The sequence below is a fragment of the Cololabis saira genome, chromosome 4 (genome assembly GCF_033807715.1).
Source record: "Cololabis saira isolate AMF1-May2022 chromosome 4, fColSai1.1, whole genome shotgun sequence".
In the NCBI taxonomy this organism is placed as follows: Eukaryota; Metazoa; Chordata; class Actinopteri; order Beloniformes; family Belonidae; genus Cololabis; species Cololabis saira.
Genome location: NC_084590.1, coordinates 31,259,540 through 31,286,008, shown reverse-complemented (window position 1 = coordinate 31,286,008; position 26,469 = coordinate 31,259,540). Strand labels below are relative to the sequence as shown.

Here is a 26,469-nt window from a genome sequence, read left to right as displayed (position 1 = left end):
TTCACTTTGTTTAAGTGATGAGTGATTTGTGAGTCTAGTTTTGCCGAGCAGTGTGGAAGTATGGCTAACTGACGGCAATAATAAACTGCTATCGTCCTCCAGCATCATTTCTATTCTGATACTTCTGTCTCTGTGAGGGGGAGCCGTCTCATCAGAGTTGACTGTTTCTCCCTTTGTGTCTCAGGAGGAAGAGAAGACAGAGCTGGACATATTCAGATGCATCGTCCTCTAAGTCTTTCTTTGTTTGTGTCTTTCCGGGTTTGTTTTGTGACAAATATGGAACACACCCATCTAGTGAAAGGTTATCACGTATGTAGGTGGAGAAACAGAGAGGAGGGGAGAAGAGAGAAACTGCATGGGCTCGTATTTACAGAAACTCAAGGTGGAAGCACGACAGCACGCCCACCTGCTCCCGCTCTGGCTCTCGTCTCCATCTAATTACAGAAACAGTGATCATCCGACCCTCACACCTCAAGACTTTCCAAATACTTTTTTTTTAAACACCACCTGCATGTGTTCATTTAAAAAGGCAGACGTTTTTTAGTTTTTTTTTCCTCCAACATTTCCTCCAAACACAAAGATTGACATGTTGGTGCTCAGCTGGTAGCCCAGCAACCCTAAATACAGCAACACACAGATGATGCCCACAAGGGTATAGGAAACATCACAGCTCATTTTATCACAATGAAGGAAAAAAAAAAAAGTCCTCAAGGAAAGTGTGGCTTTTACACAATGTGGAGCCAGTGCTGCTGGAAATGTTATCTCAAAATAGACTTCATAAAAATGAGAAGACGACAAGACACCCTGCTAACAAGTTTTCTAAAGTAACATGGGTTTTGATAACGAGCCTGCAGGTGTCACAAACTATAGCTTCATTATCAGAAATATGCTTTCAAGGTGGTTTGTGATAGTTTCTTAATTAATGAGAAATAAAACTACTTTAATTATACTTTCTTTGTTACTTCCATTTAAAAAACCTGAATAACTAATTTCTGATATTCATTTATTTGACCTCCAAGAGACCATTCTGCATCCAGTGAAGTCAGTGAACCTTTACCTCAGTCATTACTAAACCTGTGCTGTATCTACAACTAAGAAGAAGAGGGGAGAAAAAAATAGGTCCAAAGTTTCCTTTTGATCTTTCTGATCTTAAGTGTATTTACATTCCCACGGGTCTATGCTCTAATTAAATGATTTGTTAACACACGTTACCACATAAAATAGTTAGCAAATATTATTTTATATAAATTGGAACGAGGCCCCAAAACAATTTAATTTAGCTCAAATCCATGAACCATTACAGTTTTTATGAGCTCCCACAGTAACTATTGTCATGCAAATACAGAATTAGGGGACATGTTTTTCAGTTTCTCGTCATGGGCCATCTACATTTGGGTGAGGTAAATTAATCTGATGTGCTCATAAGCACTAAAGTTAGTTACGGCTGAATAAATCACAAGAACAAGAACAGTTAATTTATCCTCAAGTAAAAGTGATGTACAATTCAATTCCTGATGTGATGACACAAGAGTATCGACACCTGTTCATCTCATGGGGTTGTGAGGCTCCTTTAACCCTGAGCATTCAACAGTTTGTGATCTTTACAAGACCGCAGAGATGGCATTTGGGCCATGCAGTCGTAAATATTAGCTACATTTCACAGCAATGAGCAAAATCCAGAAACTAATATCACAGTCAAGTATGAATCAGGCGTCAGAGACACCTGCTGATGGGGAGAGTGGCCCACTGAGAGAGAGCGGTGCATCAGCAGCTTTCTGCACTCGTGGTTATTTATTTGCCCTGCTGCCACTCCTCCCTTCAACCTTGGACCCTGACCCAAGTCGAGAGTTGAGAAACACCACTGTTCAAACACGGATAGACAAGAAACCACTGAGACTTTTTAATCACACCAATAATCCCTCACACCCCTTAGTCATGGCATTAAGAGAAATCCAGTAATACAATAGCACACAGCCCACGCACACTTCTCACCACACAGGAATGCAGTTTATGGTCTCCTGACTGATAAGGTTTGTACCAAGTAAAGTGACATTAAAATCAACAAATAAAGCCTGTAGCATATTTGGCACGTAGTGTTATGGTGGGAAAACTCAAAAGATTAGACAAGAAGTAAAACTGTGATTGACAGAAGTCAGTCACAAAAGGATTCAGAAATATCAAAAGCCTGATATGACAGTAAAAATGGTGATGCAGGATGTTGAGAGAGTAAATTATGATTAGTAAATGATGGCATTTCAGAATCCATCACAATCTTGATATAAAGAAAGAAATGTAAAACGATCTGTAAGTTACCACCTGCACAGTGTTTTCATTAAATGATTACAAGTGTGTTAAAAATATTTTACAACAGCTTAAAATGATTAGATGTGACATTTGAAAGGCTCCACAAATAAACATTTCAGCACTGGCCAGCCCAGTGCTTCTCTCTGCGCTGCCTCGGCTTAAATAAACAAGGTTTGATCAGTCGGCTGGAGCGCAGCTTTGGGCGTGGTCGTCCGAGCAGTCAGCTGAGAGATTTACCCACAGCCGTCAGCTGATCAGGTGCTGCAGGTGGAGCAGCCTGTTGGAGCTCAATGTCACTTTTATTTTCTTTTGTCTGGTTTTTCAAGCACTACTTTAAGATTATAAATAGTTAAACACTATTGTAGCTAATTAAAAGCATAATGTACACATTAGAATACATTAAAATCTGTAATTCAATATTTGCATGTTTTTTAAACATATATTCCACTGGTGTTTCTGTTATTCATTGGACTGTGTGTTTTAAAACAGACACTTTATGACTTTTTTTTTTTTTTTTTTTTTAAAGCTGACACCTTTTCCTGGGGCCTTTTTGAAATTTCTGACATGTTTTGGACAAAATACTGAAGAGATACAGTTCAAAAGCTCATTTTTAACCATGTTTTTATAATTCTGTTAGTAGTGGAGTCTGCCACAGGATTCCACTGCATCCCTTTCTTCCCCGGGGTGGGCATCTTTGAAATGGGTGTCAGAGATCTTGGAGGTACAGCATGATGTCAATCGGGCTGGACATGAAGGTGGGGAGGCTGGATAATTCTCATCTGATCTGGGTCTGTGATGTCCCAATACCCAGCAAATCTGGATGGCTTAGAGCGTGAGAAATGTGTTATGTGAGAGTTTTTGAGTTGGTAGCCACTTTAAACACCCCAAAAAAATACTACTTAAGCACAGAAAAAGTTGAAATCTTTCATAATGCATCCCTTTAATCAGAGAAATTAACACTGGTCCATTCTTATAAAAATGCAAATAGTCATGTAAATAGTATAGTATAGTCAATAGCGATCTTAAGGTCAGTTATTTGTAGATTAAGGAGCTTTTTATTGGCTGCCACTGTATCTAGTATAAGCTCTACTGTTACTTATATATTTTTTTTCAATAACAGCTCATTCAGTCTTCGCCCGAATTTGCGCAAAAAAACTGTCCTCATTAAAGTGCTAAATTTCTTTTTTGGAAATTCACACAGAACAAAGAGGAAGCACAGTCTGTGATTACACACACAGCATGAATCACTGGATTGAGAGAAGCGCCATTGATAAGGCAAGTTCCACAACACAGGATCACACCAAACCGAGTTCGTCTCTCCCCTTTTTTGTTTCTGTTATTACCTCCAAAGGCATTACAACAAAAATGTCCAATTCTTCCTCCTTGGGCACCAACAAAACATTCTCCCACTAGCAAGTCGGGGCAGTCAAAGGTTTGAACATGCTAATCATCCCTGGCCTCAATTCGCACACAGAGAAATCATTCCTGTTCCCACTGTCAGGCTGATAGCATCACTGTGCTGTCCCTCTGACGTGCCATAATGCTGCTTCATTATGGAAATGTCACACTCCCCTTTTATTTAACCAGGTGGGATGTGAGCGGAGTGAGCCGATGATGAAAAAAAAATCAGTCGGGTGACTAAACTGAATCGAATCTCTTACTTCACAGTTCCACTGTTATCAACGAGGCAGCAAACAGAGGCCACACAAGACTGAACAAACGTGATTGTTTCTCTGCAAACAAATTACTTGTCTCCCTGTCTCCTCCAAGCTAACGGCTAATGTAGCTGGAGTACAAGACTTTACGTAAGATGATTACACTTACAAAGTTTCAAATAGAGTCTGTTGAGACTTTCTCAATCAACAGAAAATTAAATAGTTAGGCTGGCCTGTAATGCAAGGAAATGAAAAGTCTCATTAGTGCAGCTGAAGCTGCGTCAGGATCAATGCTCTATTGACAGAACGTTCTAATATGCAACAGAAAAGATGATGAACTCTATCCCCCCTACTGGTTCCACAGTTATGTCCCAATCTCCCCTGTTCCAGGCGGGAGATTTATTCAATTTCCATTCTCCATAGAAGTCCACAGGCTTTTTTGTTTTGGGAGACCCTACCAGCAACATTTGGATCACGACACAAAAACAGTGACTAGTCCTTCTGCATTAACAAGCCAATCACAATCAACACATGGGGTATTTGGTATTTTCTGTACAGGTTAACGACAGTACCACACACACATTTACCACACGCACAATGCTTATATTGTGGTTAAATCCAAATCAGCACAACTTAACTACATAAAGCAATTCCTCTGCATTTCTTCACTCAGGTTAAATGTCATTAGATTAGCTTGGATTGATGGAAAACCACATTTATAATGGAAAACTCTTCTCATTAAGGAAAGACAAGGATGCTGACAAATGAAAATGATGTGTGTATGACTAAATGTCACTGAGTAACTTCATCTTAATGTGAACAATAAGGGCCATACAACACTAGACGAGTTAACCTACATCACTTGTGATGTTTTGGCAACGGCCTACTTCATACTGCTGTCTCATCAACCTTGTTGTTATGGTAACAAGGGCAGAGGTTGAAAACCTCTGGGAAAGTGGATGCCACTGAGACGTAAACACCCACATGCCCCTATGAGGATCATTTCTTGCGCGTTCTCCTCCAGCTCAATGTTCTGTTTAAGGGGACACACCGCTGATTTGCCAGCTGACATTTTCTGTTACTGTGCGGATGTAAAAGCTATTAAGTGCTGCAGCTCCCTCCACCACAGCAGACTCCACATTATGTCTCAAACTGTGTTACTATTTACATTGAAACAGTGATGATGCATCACCAAACAAATGGAACAGCTCAGCTAGCGCATTAAACTTCTAGTCTGTAACATTCAGGCTGATCGACTGGAAGAGATTCAATGAAACATTCACAATGATGTGATTAGAGAAGAAGTTTTTTTTTGTTTTTTTTTTTATCTTTGGACAAGCATTTTACACCAATGCAATTTGTAATTTCAGCAGAAACATGTCTCTACATTCAACAAAGAAGGCGATTACATTGACCCTAGATTGCAAAACATTACTGACCCAAACATGGCCAACATCTATAGTTTTATTTGGGCCCTATTTGGCCATGACAAATTGTTTAAAATCAAGATGAGTATGGCCACATCTTGTCTCGTAGCACTTTAATGTAATACATGTCTACCTATACAACAACCCAAGTTTGGAACTGCACCTTTGGACCACATCATGCCCACAAAAAGCTTTCCAGGGAAGTTACTGAACCGTAAATACTAAAAGCAGCTTAGATTAGGACTGTTCTCTGGGAACTGTTTAAGCTCAAAGTACCGCTGAATCAAAGTGTAGCCTCAAAGATCCACTAACAGTGCTGATGGCTCTTACTTATCATTTTTAATTAAAAACATATGTGAAAATGTTGATTCTTTTTAAGGCGTGAGTATCTAATAAGATTGAGGCATTGTGGCAGTTCTGTCAAAAAAGATGGTGATACTTCATAAATGTGGGATTATGTGACTGTTTATTTTGTGATTGTTTTTAAATACATGTAATTTTATATTTTGTATTATAGGTCCTAGATATTGTTGTATTTTATTGTTAGAAAAGCCCAACTAGGGACAGGAGTTGCGAGTAGCAATAGCTATAAACTCTATGTGCAGAACATCAGTTGCTGTCATTGTACTGAAACTATGTTTAAACTGCATTGTCCCTATCAACTAAACCAATAAAATAAAATAAATAAAGATCTTATTTCTTTCTCAAGCAATTCCTCTATTTCCTCTCAGTGTCTTTCTCCAGCCTCCATCTCCTCTCTCATACAGAAACAGGTGGAGCTTGCAGGGTGGAACAGCTGTTTCTGTGGTGGCAAATCAGTGAATCGGGTCTGCCAAAACCCAGACAGATTCCTTTGATACTTCCCCCTAACACCTCCCCCAACCTTCCTCGCCCTCCTGCAAACTGAGAACTCCTTCTTGTTTAGATACAGCATCTCATGGCTGGTCACAGCCGTCTGTCTCCGTACATAAGCATGGCAAATACGGCAACCTGACAGGCATGGTGGGACGCCCATGTGCATCAACGCTGTCGGATTCCGGCCCGTGGGAGGCCGAGCAGCCAGTCCCCCGTCTTGCAGGCTCCATCATCTCCGTCTCTCTTTAGCAAATATCAAAACCTCACCAACAAAAAGAAGGTACCACCTCCTCCGACATATTTCCTAACGAGTGTCTCATCATTTTTGCATCCCTTCTTTCACCAATCATCCTCCCTCCCCTCTCTCCTGCTACTGGTGTGTCCACTGCCCGGCTGTCTGCTATTGCAGCTGTCGCCAGCCAGCCTACAGTCACAAAACACCAGGGAGGAAAAATGGAAGAGGAGACACCACAGGCGAAGCATAGGAGCGAAAGAAAGAGTCACTCAGAGGTAGGTGGATGGGTGGGTGGGGAGGGTGAAAAGATGAGGAAGCAAAGAGGGTCACGGTTTAAGATGTTGAATGGGGGATGGGTAGTTGAAGATGAGAAAGAGAAAATGGCAACAGAGGAAGGGAAATGACAAGAGGGAAGCGAGCCGCAGAAATTAGGGCAGAGGATAAGGATGAAATGTTGGGAAGAAGCTGTGATGATCAGACTAGAGCAGCACAGAAGGGTCAGAAAAGACATGAAACAGAACAAGGTGTGTTACAACCAAAAACGTAATAATGGCCAATAACGTAATAACTGCCTATAACGTAATAATTTTGGCCATTTCAAATGTAATAAAGCCAATAGTGTAATAATGTGCCAATAATGTAATAAAACTTTTGAGCCAATAACGTAATAACTTTTTGCCGATAATGTAATAAGGCATTACATTATTGGCTGGTTGTTACGTTATTGGCCTGGTATTAAAAAAAACCTTTCAAAATGTAATAACTGGTGCCGATAATGTAATAACACATAAATATGACAGCAGCTTTTGGAAATAAAGGTTTTTTTTGCAGTTTTTGGGCAGTTGGATTGTTACAACCAATAGTGTAATAATGTGCCAATAATGTAATAAAACTTTTTTTTTATTACATTATTGGCACATTATTACACTATTGGCTTTATTGCATTTGAAATGGCCAAAATTATTACATTATTGGCAGTTATTACGTTATTTGCCGCTATTACGTTTTTGGTTGTAACAAGGTGGAGGAGAGAAAAGGCACTAGTAGTGTGGGAAAAAGAGAAATAACCAGTGGATGAAAAGAGGCCCACTTCTTAAAGAGAAATAACTCGGGGGAAAGCTTTTCCTGCTGGCATGTAGCAGTCTTTGAATCTCAATAAGTCTCTCCATCTTTTTTTCCAGCATTGTCACATCTCTCATCCCTACTGGAAATCGGAGGATGGCACGAAGCCTCCATCCACAAACACCAACTAACTTTTCAAATGGTTTATTTTGTTGAAGACCCTTATACAAAACGTTTTTCTTATCCAATATTTGAAAAATGTTGAAATGCTGCAGGTGAGACTTTTAACCCATCGAGAGCATCTCTGTCGATACACTCTATTACATTTAGGCTGAAAAGTGATGCACAGGACAGCGCAGCGTGCAACGAATCCCATGGTTCACTTCCCTTTCCTCAGTGCTTTGATATGGCGGTTGTAGTGAGTATGCTCCCATGTCATCGATACCCCACCTTGGCTCTTCTTGTGCTACCACAGGCCATTGGGGCTCTAATCACAAGCTGCTCCACAGCACAGTTTCACCCCGCAGCCATTCACTTTGTCTCAGCACAAACGCAGCTGCCAGATTCGTGTGACCAGGCACCTCTCTCCGAGGAGATGCAGGTATTAAATGAGGTGTATCTGTGTGTGTGGTATGAAAAAGGGAGCGCTTAGAATGTGGGAATTAAGAAAGAAATGTGAGCTATTTTCACTCATCTCACATTCAACTTTCATGGAAGTCCTTGATTTTAAAACTGCTCAGCTCTGTTCGTGGAGCCTTAACCAGATGGAAAAAGACCAAAGTGATGAACGTATGATCTTGTCACATCGCTCTTCTTTTTTACCCTTTAAGCATCAGTACTTTCCAGCTATTTTGGTGAGGCCTTAAATATTTTGAAACAAATTTTCAGCCCTGATGGAAAAACATCAACTTATCACTTTCTTTTGTAAATATTGTCATCTTAATTTACAGCTCAGTGTATATACTACAGTGACATGGCTGATGATATGCCCTGACATTTATCTTCACTGCAGTCTTGGCTGGGATGTTACAGGTCAGACGAAAAGAGTCTGAGCAAGCGACCAGACAGGGGTAAATATAGGATTGGCTTCATAACTCTTTGGCGAAAGCTACAAGAAGAGACACTTCATTTTTCCTTTATCCATTTCATCATTGCTCTTGGACTAATGTCTCAGGGATAGTGTGCAAGTGCAAGGTGATCTACTAAAACTAGTGCTGTAAGCTGTAACGTGCCGAATCAGTTTCACTTTGTGTCAGGTGATTCTAAGATTGGCCATAGCAATATTTCAGGGGATGTATGTTTACCGTACTTTTAGAAAAATCACCTTTAGGTTACATTAAAGCCAGCTACGTTTCCGTGTTGAAAGCTGATCGCACCTGTCGTGAATTGAAATGATTTTTCAGTAGACTGTCGATTTCATGGGCTTCTCTTTCTTTGCTGGTTACACTGGACTTTCAGGTGGTTAACAAATATCAATATCAGTATTATTATGTACCATTATGTGTGGATAGGGCCGAATTCACAAATCTTATTCATGACAGTGATGGACCCCACCAGGATTGTATTCAACTACACTGCTGCTAACAGATGAGGCATTATAAGGGAAAACCTGGGAGAAATGCTGTTTAGAGAGTCAGAGAGATCTCTTCACCCAAAAAGACAATCATCTCCCAATTAAATCAGTATTTCTAGGCAACTGTGCAAAAGCAAATCATCTAGGAATAAGCCTAATAGTCCATGTTCTTATTTTAAGAAAAAATGTCTTTGCGGATTTGGTAAGACAGATTTTCTTCACTAAAATTATTAACCTAGCAAAGTATCCTAAAATAGTCTTCATATTTTCTTGAAACAAGGCTGTAACATGAGGTGAGTCGTTTGGTTTAATTAAATGGGTGAAGAACAAAACATGTAGGGAATTACTAAAGAACTATGTATTAAATTGAGAGACATGGAGTTGACCTTATCCAACCTATATATACAGTTTACAGTAGGAGAGAGCCAACTACAAAAAAGAAAACTCATCCCCTGCAAATCATAAGAACTGAGTGGTCTATTGTGTTGCATGTATTTTTAATTCCTTCAGGATCCAAGAGTGACAGATGTACCTGATCTCACAACAGGGATTTTAACGTAAAAACATGTTCATATGTCAAAACTCTGCATAAGTGAATGTAAACACTAAATAAAAGATAATCCGTGTGCTAACTCTTGGGTTTACACATGCAGCATGCTTTCTGCTGACTGACCGAGGTGTCCTTCACATGACTCTACGATGAAAGTAGGGTCAGCTCAGGGGACACCCAGTGCCCTCTCTGCTTGGCCTGACTCTTCACTGTCCGTGCCAGGCAGCGAGCAAACAATAATGGCCCTCTAACGGCGGGGTCAGCAGCTACCAAACATGCAACAGTCCAGGAGGTGGGAGGGTGTCATTTACGTATCCGTTACTTAAATGTACAGCTCTTCTCCGATGCTTTTCTCTTAGAAGTCAAATGGCGCATGTATTTAGAAGTATTTTTCTGCAGCATTTTTTAAAATTCTGAAAAAGTCAAGCAACTGTTATTTGCTGAATGTTTTTCTTTCTGGTTTGTTATCTTTGTTCTCTCAATGTTTAATTCAGTCATCCTCTCATGCCTCTTTAATCCCTTTATCTGACTGAGCAGCTGAGGTGAATACGAGGCAACGGTGAGGAAATACACTGCCTGTGGTATTAAACTGTGACGTTTTCTGCAAGACTGTTTAACAATCTCCTGTCTTAGAGCAAAATAAAATGCTTCTCGGGCCTGTTTTGCAGGCAGGGATTAAGGAACGCAATAACATTTTCAAAATGTTCAACTAGTCTTAATATTTATGTACATTTTGTACAGCTATAAACTCGACTGGTCAGTGTCTCTTTACATGTAGTTGTGCAAATGTGTACAAATACAGTTCAGAGGGCAAATCTTTATACATATTCCAACAGTACTGACAGTAGATATACAGCACATTGTCTTTCATCTCATGTGTTTTGAAGTGAAAATGTTATCCAGCTGTGTTATGAAATTCATACTGCAGAACAACATACAGCAGAGAAACAACAGAAAAACATTTAAATGTGTGTCAGTTAGGCTGGGTAACAGAGAGCTGGAGCTGCCATCTGGTAAACAGAGCAGCGGACCATCAGCGTTAACTGGTTACAAATCAATTTTCTATTGACTAATGGAGAAAATAATATGTGTGATTTCTCTGTGTGTCTGGATGCGTATACATCAGGGATCCAGCGGCCATTGAGCCAGTGACTGGTGTCACTGTTCGGTTCAGTAGTGTGACTGCTCTTCACTCACAGAGACAGCCTGGCACTCAGCAGCGTTGCTCGCTGTCAGCAAGACGATGCAAACATCTGTTAGCAGTGTGTCCGAGTTCACACAGCACAAATGCAGTGCAAAGTCCTTCCAACAACCCAAATAACAGATACAGTGTTTTATTATTTCTCTGTGACAAGTAGGGCAATAAGGAGTTCATTTCTGATCACACGCGGTCTTTCTGCCTCTCAACACCAAATTCCTGTCTATCTCTGTCAATTACAAATACAAACACTTCCACAAATTTCTGTTACTGATACTTATTGAAGTAGTAATTACATATAACAGGTCCTACGCAGAGAGTTTATATGTATTAATAAATAACTTTACAATCAGTCAATAAATACAACTGCTTTGTAAATTACTGGTAAATAATTTCTGGAACTACTTAAATGTTGTGTCACTGTATAAAGAGTAAAAGATTGGAACAGCAGGTGCTTTAGTGGTATAGGCTGGCCAGCCAGACCCATTCCCTTGGCAAAAGGTTGTCATCGTGAAACGGATCCCAAAATATTTGGTGCATTGTGAAACAAAAAACCCAACAGATGATATAACTAATTATATTTTATCCAGTATCCATTTTGTTTGAATAAAAAGTCTCAATTATTCAGTGTAATATTTTTTAAAAGCTTGGGCAATAATCTAACTTTGTATCTGTTTAGTCTGAAAGGTGATGTAAATGTTACATAAATAATTAGTTGGCTACTTTGAGTTTCACAAGTTGTCATAAACTATTAATTCAGTCCCGGTGTAAATATTAGGGAGCAGTTTTTAAAGGACATGTCTTAAAAGAGATCATTGGTCATGAAGATCATTACACTATCGGTGGGGTCTCTACTCTATAAAAGAACTTGCTTAAAAAAATTAAGAAAAAAAATGTTTAAAAACATGTCACACAGAAGGAGCTTACTTCATAATCTCAGAAACTAAAACATTTTGTGTAACAGAGACATCAACATCTCTGCTGCATTTGTCAGAATACAAGTGGGGATATAAAATGACATTCACACACATTGATAGTGAGTTTTATCCACATGATTGGGGGGGGGGGCAGGTTTAGTCTTCTTTGACATTGACATAATAAATGTGTTTTGGACGCAGCTTTCTGCAGCTGCATCTTGACTAGTTGCTTTGACAGCACGTGCAAGTGTTACATTGAGGCCCTGTGTTTTTCACACAGTGACACTTGTGTTCGCACAGCTCCTTGTGACACTCTGATCCTACCTTACCAGGCGTGTCATGGCAAGGGAAAACATCTCCTTGTACATCCCCCCTGCACAGGGATGCCCCCAGGCTCAGTACTTGGGTCCCTGCTCTTTGCCATAAAGACCACCTCTTTGGACCAGATTATTCGATCACACAGCTTCTCATATCACTGCTATGCAGATGATACACGTTTCTACCTGTCATTCCCACGGGACAACCCTACAATCTCCGCACGAATCTCAGCTTGCCTCTCTGGCCTACCTAACCTACCTCTCTGACCTACCAATGAAGTCCTGGTTATCCCTTTCCATCTTTTATTCAGCCTCAATATCAACATAAATATATAATCTACTACTGTCGCTCTCACAAATCTTACAAAGAACCTGGGTGTCATGTTTCATGACCACTTATCTATTTCTGACTAAGTTTCCTCAACATGACGGTTCTGCCACTTTGCTCTTGACAATATTCAAAAATAAGGTCCTACCTGACTCAATATGCAACCCAGCTCCTGGGACAGGTCATGTTTATATCCTACAATACCCTTCAAGCTGGCCTTACAGATGGAGTGATCAAACCACTACAAAAGGTCCAGAATGCAGCAGCTCTTCTGCTCTTTGAACAATTCACACGTCACACCTCTGTTGCTTGAGCTTCACTGGTTACCTGTGGCTGATCGAATAAAAGTATCTGACATTTTCCTACAAGGTGATCTGGGGTCCGCACCTGTTTATATGAACTAAGTCGTAAACGCCCCTTCAAAAGCACTGCGTTAATCACAAGTACACCGACTGGCGTTGACTTCTCTTCACACAGGGCGATCTCAGGTGAGACTGTTCTAAGTGGTTCCTCAATGGTGGAACAAGTAACCAGCAGCCACAAGAGCAAAGACGTCTCTGCGTTCAAGAAGGGGATGAAAACTCTCCTCTTCCAAGAGCACCTGTTGTTGTGAACTATGCTCTCTCTTAAACTTCTTGAACTGCACTTCAATGTCATCTTAGCTGAACTTAGCAGCACTTATTTGAATGCTGACTTAACTGCATTTACTTTGTGATCTACTATGTTATTATGGCTTGAGTGTATTCCTCTGTAGTAAGTCGCTTTGGATAAAAGCATCTGCTGAATGTAATGTAATGTGTTGAGATAAATGCTAACATGATCCCAACACATAATTCCACCATGCTAATTATTAGAAGCTATCAATTTTAGTAATGTTTTCCACATTAGTACAGTCTGCCAAACTAATATAACAAGGTACACGAGATACAAGGATGTCAACAAAATCAAAAGGTTTTGTCATCTGGGCTACAAAATTAATAACAATCCAAATAGCCTAGAGCCATGCTAGCATGGCTACAAGTCAGAGTAGAGCAGAGACTTAAGTGCGTACGGTAATGTCTCTGGGTTCCTCAGTATCATTGGAACAAAGTTAATCACATGTTAAACTATGCAAACATTAATGTCCACAAACTGACTGCATTTGCATGACTGAAATAGGTGATGAAACAAAAAGCCAAATCATTAATGGGATTGATATGTGGGATAGATTATTAACAATAAAGTTATACACACCATTGTTCTTCAACTTCCCTTTAGGGATAAATTAAGTATCTATCTATCTATAGATGCAGTTCCGATATAATGTGAGCTTTTGACTTGAATGTAACGTGTATCAGTATAATGAGGACTATGGTACAGACATTGATAGTGAAAGCCTGCAGCCTACAGTGCACTAACAATGTTAGCCTTAATCTGTAGCTGTCTCACTGCAAGAGAGAAGAATGGTTTGACCTCCTCTCAAACTGGCCTTCCATTTCTCCCTTTTCCCTGCATTCATCCCTCCCTCCCCCATCCCTCTCTACTTTTCCTCTCTCAGCTGAGCCTCCAGGGTTCTCCCTACAACCGTTGCGCTCCTACTCCTCTCCTCTACCCACCCTGCCTTGCTTCCATCCTCAACTCCGCTCAGTCATTCGAAAACTACAGTTGCCCCTCGCTGCCTCTATCTCCCATCTTACACCCCCATTGTGACATTGTGAGCCGGCTTCTCACTCTGTCTTAGGCTGCTGTGTGAGAATGGGGTCATTGTTGCTGCGCTGCAGCACGTGTGTACATGTGGGTCGTGTCCTGCTGCACAACCTCCAAACATCCAATATAACACGAGCTACTGAACAACTTAAACATCTAATTTTACAATTTAATTTCTAATTAATATGAAATCTTTTCAAAAATGTGTCTTAGCCAAAAATATTTAGATGATAGACATAACCTTCTTATTGTCAGTTGATTCAAGGAGGATATGATGATTTATTTTTCCTCTAACTTTGATAGGTGGTGTTAAAACCATCTGAATGACTAGTTAGTCGAAGATCAAGATGCACTCTATAATGATATTTGCATTATTTTTAAATGAAGAGAACTAATAAGTAGATTCTGATTTCTTCATGTGGGTTTAAACCTTAACCTATAATAGGGCTTGGTCGTCTTGACGTCATCACTTGGCGGAGCCGCCATGTTGGAAGCTACCTTAGCTGCTCTTCGCACCGCTGCGCACTGTGTACAGACGTGCTCCCTCTTCGTCGTTCTTCGGTCCCTGGCTTCCTTGTTTAAGGTATCCCGGTAAATTCCAGTTCCTTTCTGGCATTTTAACTTTTTTTTTGCGTTCCGTCTGTTCACTTGGTGCGACCACACTGCTTCTACACTGCTACTACACTGCTGTTTGTTTACACTCACGAGGCTGCCAACATGGCCGGCGCGTCCCAGAATGCAACTTGGCGACCAAGCCTTATTAATATATGATTAATTAATATAAGGATCAAACCGTTGTTTATTTCAAGTTCCTCCTAAGCTCGAACCTTGTGTCACAATTGTAATTAACCAAATAAAGTTGTACCGTAAAAAAAAAAAAAAAAGAAATATCTAAGCCAGTAACACTGTTATGTCATTTAAGGAGCATGAGGCTCCTTTTAAGAAATGAGACTCGATAGCGCCACCCTTCACCACGACGGCCGTTGGGGGTACTGCAGCCAACAGTGAAGCCGGCACGGGAGAACGGGGAGAACGTGCATGCAGCGTCATGTGACGTCACATCCACAGGACAGCGCGGGAAATTCGGGACCGAATTGCAGCACATTTTGCAGCACACAGGCTGTTCAAGGCAAAGGAGAGATACACTAGAGGGCTCATTCTTTTGGGTTTGGAACGCTTCATCTGACATTATTACTAGAAAAGTTAAAATGTATACAGATTTTTTTCATAAATCCTGCACCAATCCGGCCTCAAGCTCCTTTAATTGCTCAGAAAAAGGGTCTCTATTAAGGTCTTTTCAAAAGAAATGTAGTATTTTCTACTGGAAAAAGTTGGCAGAATACAATGCAACATTACACATAAATCAGGTTGTGGTTAACAGGATATGGATTTTTTTTGGTTTTGTCTTTGTTTTGTTTTGAATGGGTAAGCCTGTCCTGTTTGTATAAATCTACGATATGCAGGTGGTAAAAATTAAAAAGAAATAAATTCATTGTGGAAGCATCTCAAACTACTGTAACACTAACTGCCGCTGGATTGCCCAAAAAGTCTACTTCCCCAGTTGTATCCATTCAAAAACTTTTTCTCATTGAGTGCTAAGTCATTCCCGCTTCTCATTTTAGTTCAGCCTGCCAGTGGAGTTAGATGAGATATGACCGTACTACCAACGGCAGGATATTTTAACCTTTGGTGTCCACCAGATTTTATCACAATCTATCAAGTCGTGTATACATGCGGTGATGGATTGACCATCATTAAATGTTAGCTGTGCTTAAAAAAAAAAAGGATGTTGATTAAACTCTGTTACACAGCACATCAATTAATAGAGTTTGACTGCTGTTTGAAAAGATATACGATCTTAGAAGCAGCAAGCAATGTTATTGTGGCCAGCCCATAATCATGTCACACATAACAGGCTTCAGAGTAAACACTGAATTTGAATGAAGACACATCGTCTAAGCAAAAGTTAAACTAAATTGCTCTCAGATTGTAGTTAATGATTTTTATTTATTTTTAGCTTGTTTTGCTTGCATCTCAAACGATTTACCTGCATGCAACCAAAGTTTTCCTAAATAAGTTTCGGCAAAAGAAAACTACTAGGACTTTAACACACACTACTAAGAGAAAAGAAAACCCCTTACCCACAGTATCTTTGCCAAACAGAAACAGAGTTTTACATGTGATTAAAAAACAATTATCTAAAAAAATTAGGCCTGTGTTGAAAAAAACAACAAATAAAAATTATCCAATTCTAAACCAGTTCTCATATTAATTCTTAAAAATCGATTTGTATGTCTAAAGATCGTTTTTTATATTACATTTTTTCCTGGTGAACTTTACTCCCAGTAATAGCGTCATTTAATTCACGCATGCGCACAGTGTGAAACTATCAAATAATGAACATGGCGTCAAGTTTAATACTAGTATTAATATGTCAAATACACAGTCATGTAATTGAGGTAACAGCTCAAAAAACATTTTTTATTTATTTTTTATTAAACATTTTTAATAACACTAACCCAAATCGATATCGGATTGAATTGAATCGTGATAATCGATTCTGAATCTTAAGTATTGGAATTGATTCTTGACATTTGAATCGATCCCCAGCCCTACAAAAGATTGAAATATTGTCTATGAAACATTTCCTTTTGGAGTATTCAAGCACAACCCACTCCAGTATCTGGCAACGATTTATGCAACTACCCACTTTTTTTTTTTTTTTTAAAGATAAAAGTCTAGTTTTAGTCCCTTAGGGGTTTTGTGTTAGTTCTGTAATCAGACATAAATTTATGCTTAAAAAATGCGTATCTGTACATATTATAAATGCATGCTTTTCCTTAAATCCACGGTCATGATGTACTTCCACCCCCAAGCTAAAAGGCCGGTGTGATAACAGCGTTCCTAGTATCTCACATAGTTAGTCACAGTCTCGGCCTCCGCTCTGTCTCTCTGAGGGATTAGCAACCGGCACTGGCCACCACTCACTCTAATCCTTTCCTCAACAGACTCACTCTTACAGTCTCACACAGACATACACACTCACACACAAACACACTCGGGATTTTCAATGACAGTGACAATATGCCATATTCTGGTTTGTTAATCTGTTAAGTAGCTATTTAAGCACATGTTTTCAGTGGTGTTGTTGATGTCATGGTCGATACACTTTAATACATCAACCAAAACAAAAGAAAAAGCCTGATGAAATCCCATGAAATGAATTCACCTAATCTTGTTTTGCAATGAAAACACTCCACTGTACAAGCAAGCAGCGTGCTTGATGAGCAGGCTTTGAGACACAAGGCTCCCACCATTCAGATTATTGTTAACTGTGTAAACACATCCTCCATTTGAAGTCAAAATAGCAGGTAATGTTAAATGGGTTCTGTCTGGTCTGCGTTTACAATACTGGTTTCTGGCAATAAAATTAACATTTATATGCATATTTAGTGCAGAATTATTTTTAATAAATGCAGCATTGAGTAAAAGGAATAACCAAAAACAGGCATTCCCCTTAACTGTGTACATTGTAACTGTCAATACTGGGACAGTGGGACACAGTCAAACTTTTAACATTTCCTGTGTCACAGATGCTGTCAGCATGAGTGTGGCTGTTTTGTTTATTTGGGTTTTTTTTATCTCGGATAATCATGACACTGGCAATCTCTAACCTGCAGCTGACTCACTGCTTTGACACAACTCTATATAAAGTATCAGTGGCTCTCAGGGATGTACAGGTAAAAACATTGTGAAACTGCAAATGTTTAAAATGTCTATTATTCTGAAGGAAAAAAAAAAAAGGGACAAGAGCTACAGAGCTGCTGTTTGATGAACTACTGATTCCAAAAACTGAGCTTGGTGTAAAATTTGTGTTTGCCTTCTTTGTTATCTTTACCAGTCTCTTTACCAGGACCAAGACCTTAAGTTCAAATGTACAAAATTCCATATGATGAGTTCAGATCCAGTGATGTTCAAGTGAATGACTTTAACATAACTAGTTACAGCTGACAAGCCATGATGCATGTGTAGTTGCAGTTTGAGGCAGTTTTTCAGAATCGGTTCCTGACAACCCTCAGAAATTGACGTTTTATACGGCAATTCCATCTTAAATTATGCTTGTTCATTTGCCAAGCAATTATAGGTTATAGAAAATTAGAGTTATCGGTATTTCATTGTCATCTTAATTTTTAAATGATTAAATAAACCTTAAAAAAAGGTTAATGAGCCAGGTCTTCATTCAAGACTTTCCTCTGCTTTTCTCAACAAAAAAAAAAAAATCTCCCTACAAAATTAGTATCCTGTTCCAAAGTTTTGCAGCTCAAGTAATCTGACAAATATCCAGATATAGAAAACACAGTCGGTCAAGTGTCAGTATGTTTAATCCACATTCGGCTATTTTCATATTGGCCCTGCATAAAACTGAAATTAAGTGTTTTAAGTGTGTTTCAATGCAAAATATATCAAATAAAATGGACAAAAGCGGTTTAGTGGTTATTTTTAAAACAGTGAAGTTTTTCATATCCTGGAAGATAATGAAATGTGTGTTGTTGACACTTCTTACACTTGAGAGTTCATACAAATTTTTCATTGAATCTGACATTCCTAGAACTTGGAATTTCAACAGAACTGATATGTAATTATGGGTCGAGCACGATCAGGCCAATGTACCTATCAATCAGAGAACATGGAGCTTTTTTAAGCATTCTGCTTGTTATTTTGGATCAAAACACTGTATTAATGAATTGTTTTTGCAACCTTATAGGTTTAATTTAAAAATAAAAAGATAGTCTATATTTCATGTGTGTGGGTATCAGTGGTGCTAGGAGTCTTGTTATCCTTTCTATTTGTTTTGCTTCAACGTTTGAGCCGAGTTAACTGGACTGTTGCCCTATGCTTTAAGAAACCAGCGGCTGATCCAGGATCAGAGTGATAGGTATGCCATGACCAAAGGGGCAGTGACCTGCCAGTCCACAAACATGCTGTGACATCACTCCAAGGAGGTCATGGTAATCAGATTATCTCCGTTGCACAGTCACACACTCACAGTGGGCCTGAACTTCAATGATGCTTCTCAGGCTAAAACACACAACCACGCAGCCTCGCAGGTCCAGTTCAAATACTTCAACTGAGATGGGATAAATTTAGAAGAAACACTGACTAAACCAAAAATAAAACTCCTGTGATATTGAGAGCTTGAACAAAGCTCCGAAGAGATGTCACATTTTGAAGATTTTCCTCTTTCTTTTTTTTTTGTCTTCAGGAGAGTGAAGATTGTTTACTGAGCTAAGAAGCTGACTGATGGGAGACAGAAGAGAAGCTTGAGGGCCTAATCTGCTCTCTAACCGCAGTGATGCCAAGTGGTCGGCAGTATGAAGAGGACACCTGAGACTAGCGCACCTGGACAATGAGCTGAGGTGTAACCCAAAACGGAGATGAACCCACTGTTTATCCCCTGCGCTCTCCTTCTCTTGTTCTTTCCCATCAGTCTGCTCTCATGTTTCACACTGCTCCACTCTCGCCGGTCCCCAAGCTTATTTTCTCTCCACAACCTGATCTATTCCATCTTCTTATTCTCCCAATCTTTTGACTCACCACATATCTCCTCTGTCTCACCTTCTTCCCATGCATGTCCATAGCCGGGCATCATCGCACTCATGCAAACACCGCTTCATGAGTCATGAAATCAGAGTGATTAGCACCCTGCATTTTCCCCAAGACCTATCGTTCTGTGGAGGACGGGGGGACAAATACACCGTGAGACATCGCTACATTCATCCAGCTGCTATTTACGTGCACACGCACACACACACTCTAAATTCTGAGAGTGACATTTTGTTCAGCAGCTGACAGTGGCTAGCAGCTGTATGACTCAGTGGCACAAAGGCAGCCACTGCCTTTGTCAACTTGCAAAGGCAGGGTTACGGTGTTGTTGTCAATACTATGACAAAAACACATATGATTGTGCATGGTCAGTTCTTGAGCTGTACAGGGAGGAGCGGGAGGATGAAGGATAAGCTCGCCTGTGAAACATCATAGAAGAGTGGGATATCAAGTGAGGTTTGGGGAAATTGGGAGATGAGTGTGTTTAAGCTCCACACATTTGTGCTATCCCCATCCTTGAAAGGCCTTTAGCCAGCTCCTGGCACACTTCGCCCATATTTGTACACCATTACTCATGTCACTTGGGATAAATAGACACAATCTAATCTGCACATACACGAACATTAATGTCTTTAACACACCAACAACTGTAACTGCGTCTTTAAACAGCAAGTAGCACAAAAGACCAAAAATAGCACAGTGAGTTGCAGAGCAGAATTGCTCTCCTTGAGGAAGGGAGGAAGGAGGAGGCGGATGAAGACCAAAAAGGAGGTGCAGAGAGAGAGAAAGTTGATGGGGAAAAGATGGCAGTGAGAGACCAGTTCCCCAGGAACTTAGACCTTCCCGCTGAGTTCAAATTTGTTTCTAATACAGTGTCAGTCCTCCCAAAACCTCAGTGACAACTCAACATAATCGCATTCCATGTGTCTTGAATTGATTAGGAAGAATGTCTGCTCGATGCTTTCAGGAAATTTCCTACTAAGGAGCCATAATTCTAAAATCTGCCACCACGAATCAAATCTATAAAAGTTACATATGTCGACATGATACACGGCACAAGTCAACTAACAAAACACAACCTCTCAAAACTGTCTGTAAGTACAATTTTCATTCATGTAAGATGTTCATCTTTCTGTTAACTCACACTGTTCCCACTCCAAGCTATACTTTCTCCTGGCAAAAGCTTTACATATATTTACAGAAAAGACTTGACAATTGTGTCATTGCACTTAATGAGAAAGAGAAGAAGCATGCATTTTCTTCTCAACTTCAAAACACGATGTGAAGCATGGATGATGACTCTCGCATCCACAGAATCTATTATTAAATCCCCCAGATACTATGGTTACTAACGGCAGCACTTTGTTCATGACAGAATAAAGCTGGTACCCTGTCGATATAATTAAGCTTTCCAACAAGCTGTGCATTTCAACCAGGAACAAGCATTTTCCTCTTATTTTTTACATCGAAATAAATGAGAGAAAGGAAAATAAGCTCACACAGGTACCAGTTTAAGCCAAAACGGTGATGATCAATACCAAAACATTATCATAAATGATACCTTCACCTGCTATGCGAATTACAAGTATTGATTTTCTAATGTTTACAATTTGGTGTGTGTGACATTTCTCATATTCTTTTAGAACTTTTTTTTTTTTTTTATATATTTTCATCCACGATTTTTTTCCCATTTTTCATCACTCCTACCTAAGTGACAGTCCTGGGCATTGCCATCCTCTACCAACCCCGGGAGGGCCCTGCACTGAGCTCAGGTCTCCTCCTTAACCTGAGGACCCTGTCTGGTGAAAAGATGCGGCCTGCTCACTCCGTGTTAAGAACTTTTAACTAACAATCAATATCATAACCAGCAAAATGGTTAGAAAGAAAAAGCAACTCCACTTCAATTAAAACTGATTACTTTCATAAGGGCAGAATGTCTTACTGTACTGTACTGGTGGATTACACTGAATTGATTTTAGCGTTTGTGTCTACAAAAGTGATTAGAGTTTATACAACAGTACTTTATATTTGTTGTGCAGCTTTGATGATATTTATTATCTATACAGCGTACACTCTGTGCTGTCCTTGGTGCCTCAAGTGAACATAGGAGAACGTAGAGAGGCAGGTTTGATAGCTCAAAATTCAAGTTGAGAGCTAGAATGTGACAAATAGCAAATTGTCAACATTCCGTCACATAATTACAAATGAAATGTTTCTGTGAAAACTGAGACAACAAAGAGGATAAAGATAGGACATATTTTAACATACCACACAGGGACTACTCTCAAACTCTAAGCTGCTCCATCACAGCATTAAGACGTGAATGACTATTCATGTAAGTTATACATGACAACATTCCTGAAGACAACAGCTATAAAACCTGACAGCTGACCAGTGGTTTAAAAAAAAGTATATTCAAAGCAGCAATTTCATGTACAGTAAGATAAACTGCTCTGATGAAAAGAAAAAGAAAATACATTTTACTTGTCACAATGAATAACTTGTTTGCAGATGGAATCAATAACTCATTTATGTCCGTTCATTTGTAGATTGATATTTTGAATTTCCTGCCTGGTAGCAACTCAACAAATTCTGCGTGTTGTTCAAAAATGTCAGGCCTTCCCTGAGGAAAGAATATCTATATGAAAACTTAAGGAAGGTACATTGTTTTTGTCAATAATAAAATATTTCTCTTTAGAGTTTAACTGTCCTTCAAGTTGCTTTACTATACTTGAAAATTATTGAACTCCATTGTCTTACTTAGCATTATTTTCTAAAATAATTTGATAAACGTCATTAGTTATGGCCAAAAGTTCCTGAATATTTCCAGTGTATTATCTGGTTTGTGTAGTATTGATGTCCTGTACCTTGGCTCTGCTCAGTTCCTCTATTTTGTTGTCTATGTGTGTTTAAAAATTGGAGAAAAAAAATGCCGATTAATACAAATTCCGAGTTATTAGAGTGCCAAACAAAACCCTTTTCCAGTTGATGTATGTCAGAAGGATGCTAATGTGTCCGACATGTATTTGCACTTTTAGCTGAGGGAACGACTTTGTCTGTCAGACTTCCGTGAAAAGCAGATTTAGAAGCAAGACATAATGCGAATAGAGTCTGTTTCAACAAAAACAGCGATGTTTGCATAACCCCATCCATGTACTTTTTAATCTCATGCAGCATGTAATGCCTAAACAAGCATTGCAAGAGCAAATGAAAATACAAAGAGACAGCAACTGAATACCTTTTCAAAGTAAAGTCTCATTTAAACAATGGTGGTTCTGTACGTTGCATCACCTTTCCTTTATGCCTAAAGTCTCCAATTACAATGTGCTGCAATGCCCTTACCTGTATCCTAAATATATCATCATATTTTAGTTGTGAGATTAATGAAGATAAATAACAAGTTTGAGGGACTTACTATTGCTGGATTTGAGGTCTCTGTGGATGATGGGTACGAATGCCTGGTTGTGGAGGTAGTCCATTCCTGTTGCAATTTGGACCGCCCAGTTCACCAAAACTCTCGGGGGGACCTTCTTTCCAGCCAGGGCCCGGTTCAGAGCTCCTCCTCTGGCGTACTCCATCACTAAGCAAAGGTTGGGCTCGCGTAGGCAGACGCCGCGGAGGGCAATGATGTTGGGGTGCCGGAGCATCCAGAACAGCCTGGCCTCCTGCCGCACGCTTTCAGCAGTCACACTAATGTCTTCATCTGGGTCCTGTCTTGCGGCCTTTACAGCTACTTCCTCTCCGCGCCAGAGTCCTTTGTACACCTTCCCAAACCCACCAGCTCCTATCACTTCCTCTAGGCGAAGTTCTGAAAAGTCAACTTCTAAGGGGCTTTCACCCACCCCACCTGCGGTAAGCTGTTGGTAGTTGGCCGTGTCTCCCCTTGTGACGTAGTTGCTTGGAAAGATACCCACCTTGTCTTGAATCTTTCCCGTCCACCAGCCCTCATCTCCTGACACTTTTGAGTCTTTAGAGAGAACCTCAAGTAGGTCCCCACGCTTCAGGGTCAACTCCTCATCTGCTGTGGCCTCATAGTCAAACACCGCCGTCCAGTAGGGGTTGGGATTGTTTGCCCCGCATCTGTGACCAGAGTAGGAGTCTGGAGAGCCAGAGGAGGAGATGGTGGAGGAGTTCCAGCTGCCACCATTTTCCACCTGCACAACTGGGGCAGGAAACATTGGTGGTGGAGGGGTTATATTTGGGGGCATTGAAGACGAGGAGCTAGTAGAAAAAGGGGTCCCTGGGGGAATGAGGCAGGGGGGAGGCGGCGAGCAGCAGCCCCCACAGCTGGTGCAGGATAGGGGGGCAGCTGTACTGCTCGCCCTACCGTACGGGTTCATAGCAGCCCGGCTGCTGTTTGACGCTATAGGCCTGCCTTCTGCCAACTCATACACAAAATCCATGCAGGGCCCATTGAGTCTGACAAGGTGCCCTCAACCACCTGAGGAGAGGAGTGGGGATCAGAGGCACAAAGACCGGCTCTCCCTCATTACCACATGGCGCTGCTGAATCTTTTACTAATTCTGTCACCTGCTGCCCCTGTGCTGTTCCTACACAGTGTCTAAATAACATGTATTCCCAAAAGGCAAGTTCCTTCAGTAACTGTGTATATCAGCTCAAACTATGACACTCAGACCACATCCATGAAAACCAACTTGACTCTTCACAAATGAGTCTTGTGTGTCTGTCTAGAAAGCAGCAGGTGCTTGGAAATATTTCAAATAAAGATGCCTTCAAGTTGTGACATTGATATCCTTGTCACTCATCAAGTGCAGCCAACAATTATTAAAACAGTTACATATATACTAATGTTTTTGTGTTGCAATTATGTTCTAATCAAAGTCTGGGAGAAAATAAATACAAGTTAATAGTGTTCATTTTTCATTATTGGCTTTTGTGTGAGAGACCAGACACAGCTTCACCAGCCGCTGAGATTACAATCAAACAACAGCTGATTGTCAGATTAATTTTAGTAGGCTGTGGAAAATGAACTATTAGGCTGCCAATAAAAACCGCAGTCTGTGTATGAGCCGAGTGAAATCCTCTGTGCAGGGGTTCTCATTATTTCTCATCCAGCCCGGAGTCAGTGCACCTCCCCCGCCAGCCATATCCGTAAATATGGGCCAGTTTTTCCTTGCATGTTGTGTGTGGAAATATCCGCGGATATTCCTTTACATCCCGACAAGCCGGTCCAGGATAAATCCCATACCCGTGGCCACTCGTGAGCCTATTCAACTATCCCTGAATAGACTTTCACCAAAAGGCTCCGTCCGATTTAAGACAGCTGAGGACTTAGGGAGACACGCCGATGGCTGGGTGGCAGGTATTCAGTACAGATCCGTGAAGGGGCACCATCATGTTCAACATCCAGCCCGGTCTGCGCGCTGCAAACGCGCAGACTCCGTGTCTGCGCAGCGGCCTGGTGATGGAGACTAGTGGCCGCCTGGACGACCAACTCTTCTTCTCTGGAGATAGACAGATGCCAGCATTTATCATTATCCTCAGCTACTTCCAGAGCACGCATAATAACACTTTCAGATCATCAGTCAGTAATGCGGTGGCGGATGTGCGGGGATTTAAATGTGCATGTCTCCTTTAGCAGTAATAGAGGCTGTCACACAGTGGAAATAAAGGCTGATTTATGGTTCCGCGTCACACCGACGCAGAGCCTACGCCGTAGGGTACGCGGCGACGCGCGACGTACGGTGCCCATCGCCGCGTAACCGACGGCGTGGGCTACGCCGTCGATTTAACGCGGAACCATAAATCAGCCTTCAGATGACAAACATTGTCAGCAAAGGATTGCATGGAGACATTGCAGTAACAGTAGCTGACATCCGACATGGAGACAGCGATTATAAAATATACTGTATATATATATACCCATTACCAATACAAATAATAATAATAATAATAATAATAATAATAATAATAATAATAATAATAATAATAATAATAATAATAATAATAATGATAATAATAATCATCATCATAATAATAATAATAATCATAATAATAATAATGTAGTTACATAATTTGCGTTACAAACAGCTTTAAGATCCACACATTTAGTGTTTACTGTATACTAACCTGGAAACTGAGAGTAGCAACATCCACTGACATCGTCGCATGGGCGTATGGTTTGCATCCGAGTAAGGACCATTAAAATCCATAACCTAATTTGGCGACAGATTAAAAATCTCCCGAGAGTCCGTGCTGGTGCTTCTCAGCCGGCTGTCCGGGGGTCCATCGCGCTCAGACAGGCCTTTAACACTAAAAACGCGTTAACATTTGGAGCTGCGAGCTGTCAGTCTGAGCCAGGCTGAGTTTGCATCCAAACACACCGGTGTGGCGTTCACGGATCTGCGGGAGGGAGCGCTGGCGCTGCCGCTGATCTTTCAATCATGTGGATAGTCGCAACATGCAAGTTTCTCCACGTCCGTACTTCCGGTGCATGTGTGGAAATCTGGGAAAAGCTCGCAGCGCAGGGAGGAGAAGGGAGCGTTGCGGTCTGCTGGAACCAGACCGGACTGTTGTGGTGCAGTATGGGTAATGTAGTCTCAAAGCAGCTCTCCCGGTGACCTACATCACTCTAGCAGCTCGTATAACTGAATAATTAACAATATCAGTATAGTATTACAAAGGATTACTTTCAGTAAAAATTGGGGTAATTTATTCTGAACTGTGGTACATTGTACTGCATCATTATGTTACAAGATATTGTCTACATTACAATTACCATACTATAAAACATTAGT

At 40.5% G+C, this 26,469-nt stretch overlaps 1 protein-coding gene across 1 annotated transcript in view; it reads right to left on the bottom strand.

Moving 5' to 3' along the window:
• Nucleotides 1-26,153, bottom strand: part of map3k10 (mitogen-activated protein kinase kinase kinase 10) — a 44,132-nt gene extending 17,979 nt beyond the window's left edge. The window contains exons 1-2 of the mRNA XM_061719424.1: nt 25,802-26,153; nt 23,127-25,176 (exon numbers count right to left, since the gene is read on the bottom strand). Coding sequence (XP_061575408.1) covers nt 23,127-24,114 — 988 coding nt within the window. The 5' untranslated portion in view covers nt 24,115-25,176; nt 25,802-26,153. The remainder of the gene's footprint in view (nt 1-23,126; nt 25,177-25,801) is intronic.
• Nucleotides 26,154-26,469: the final 316 nt, after the last annotated feature.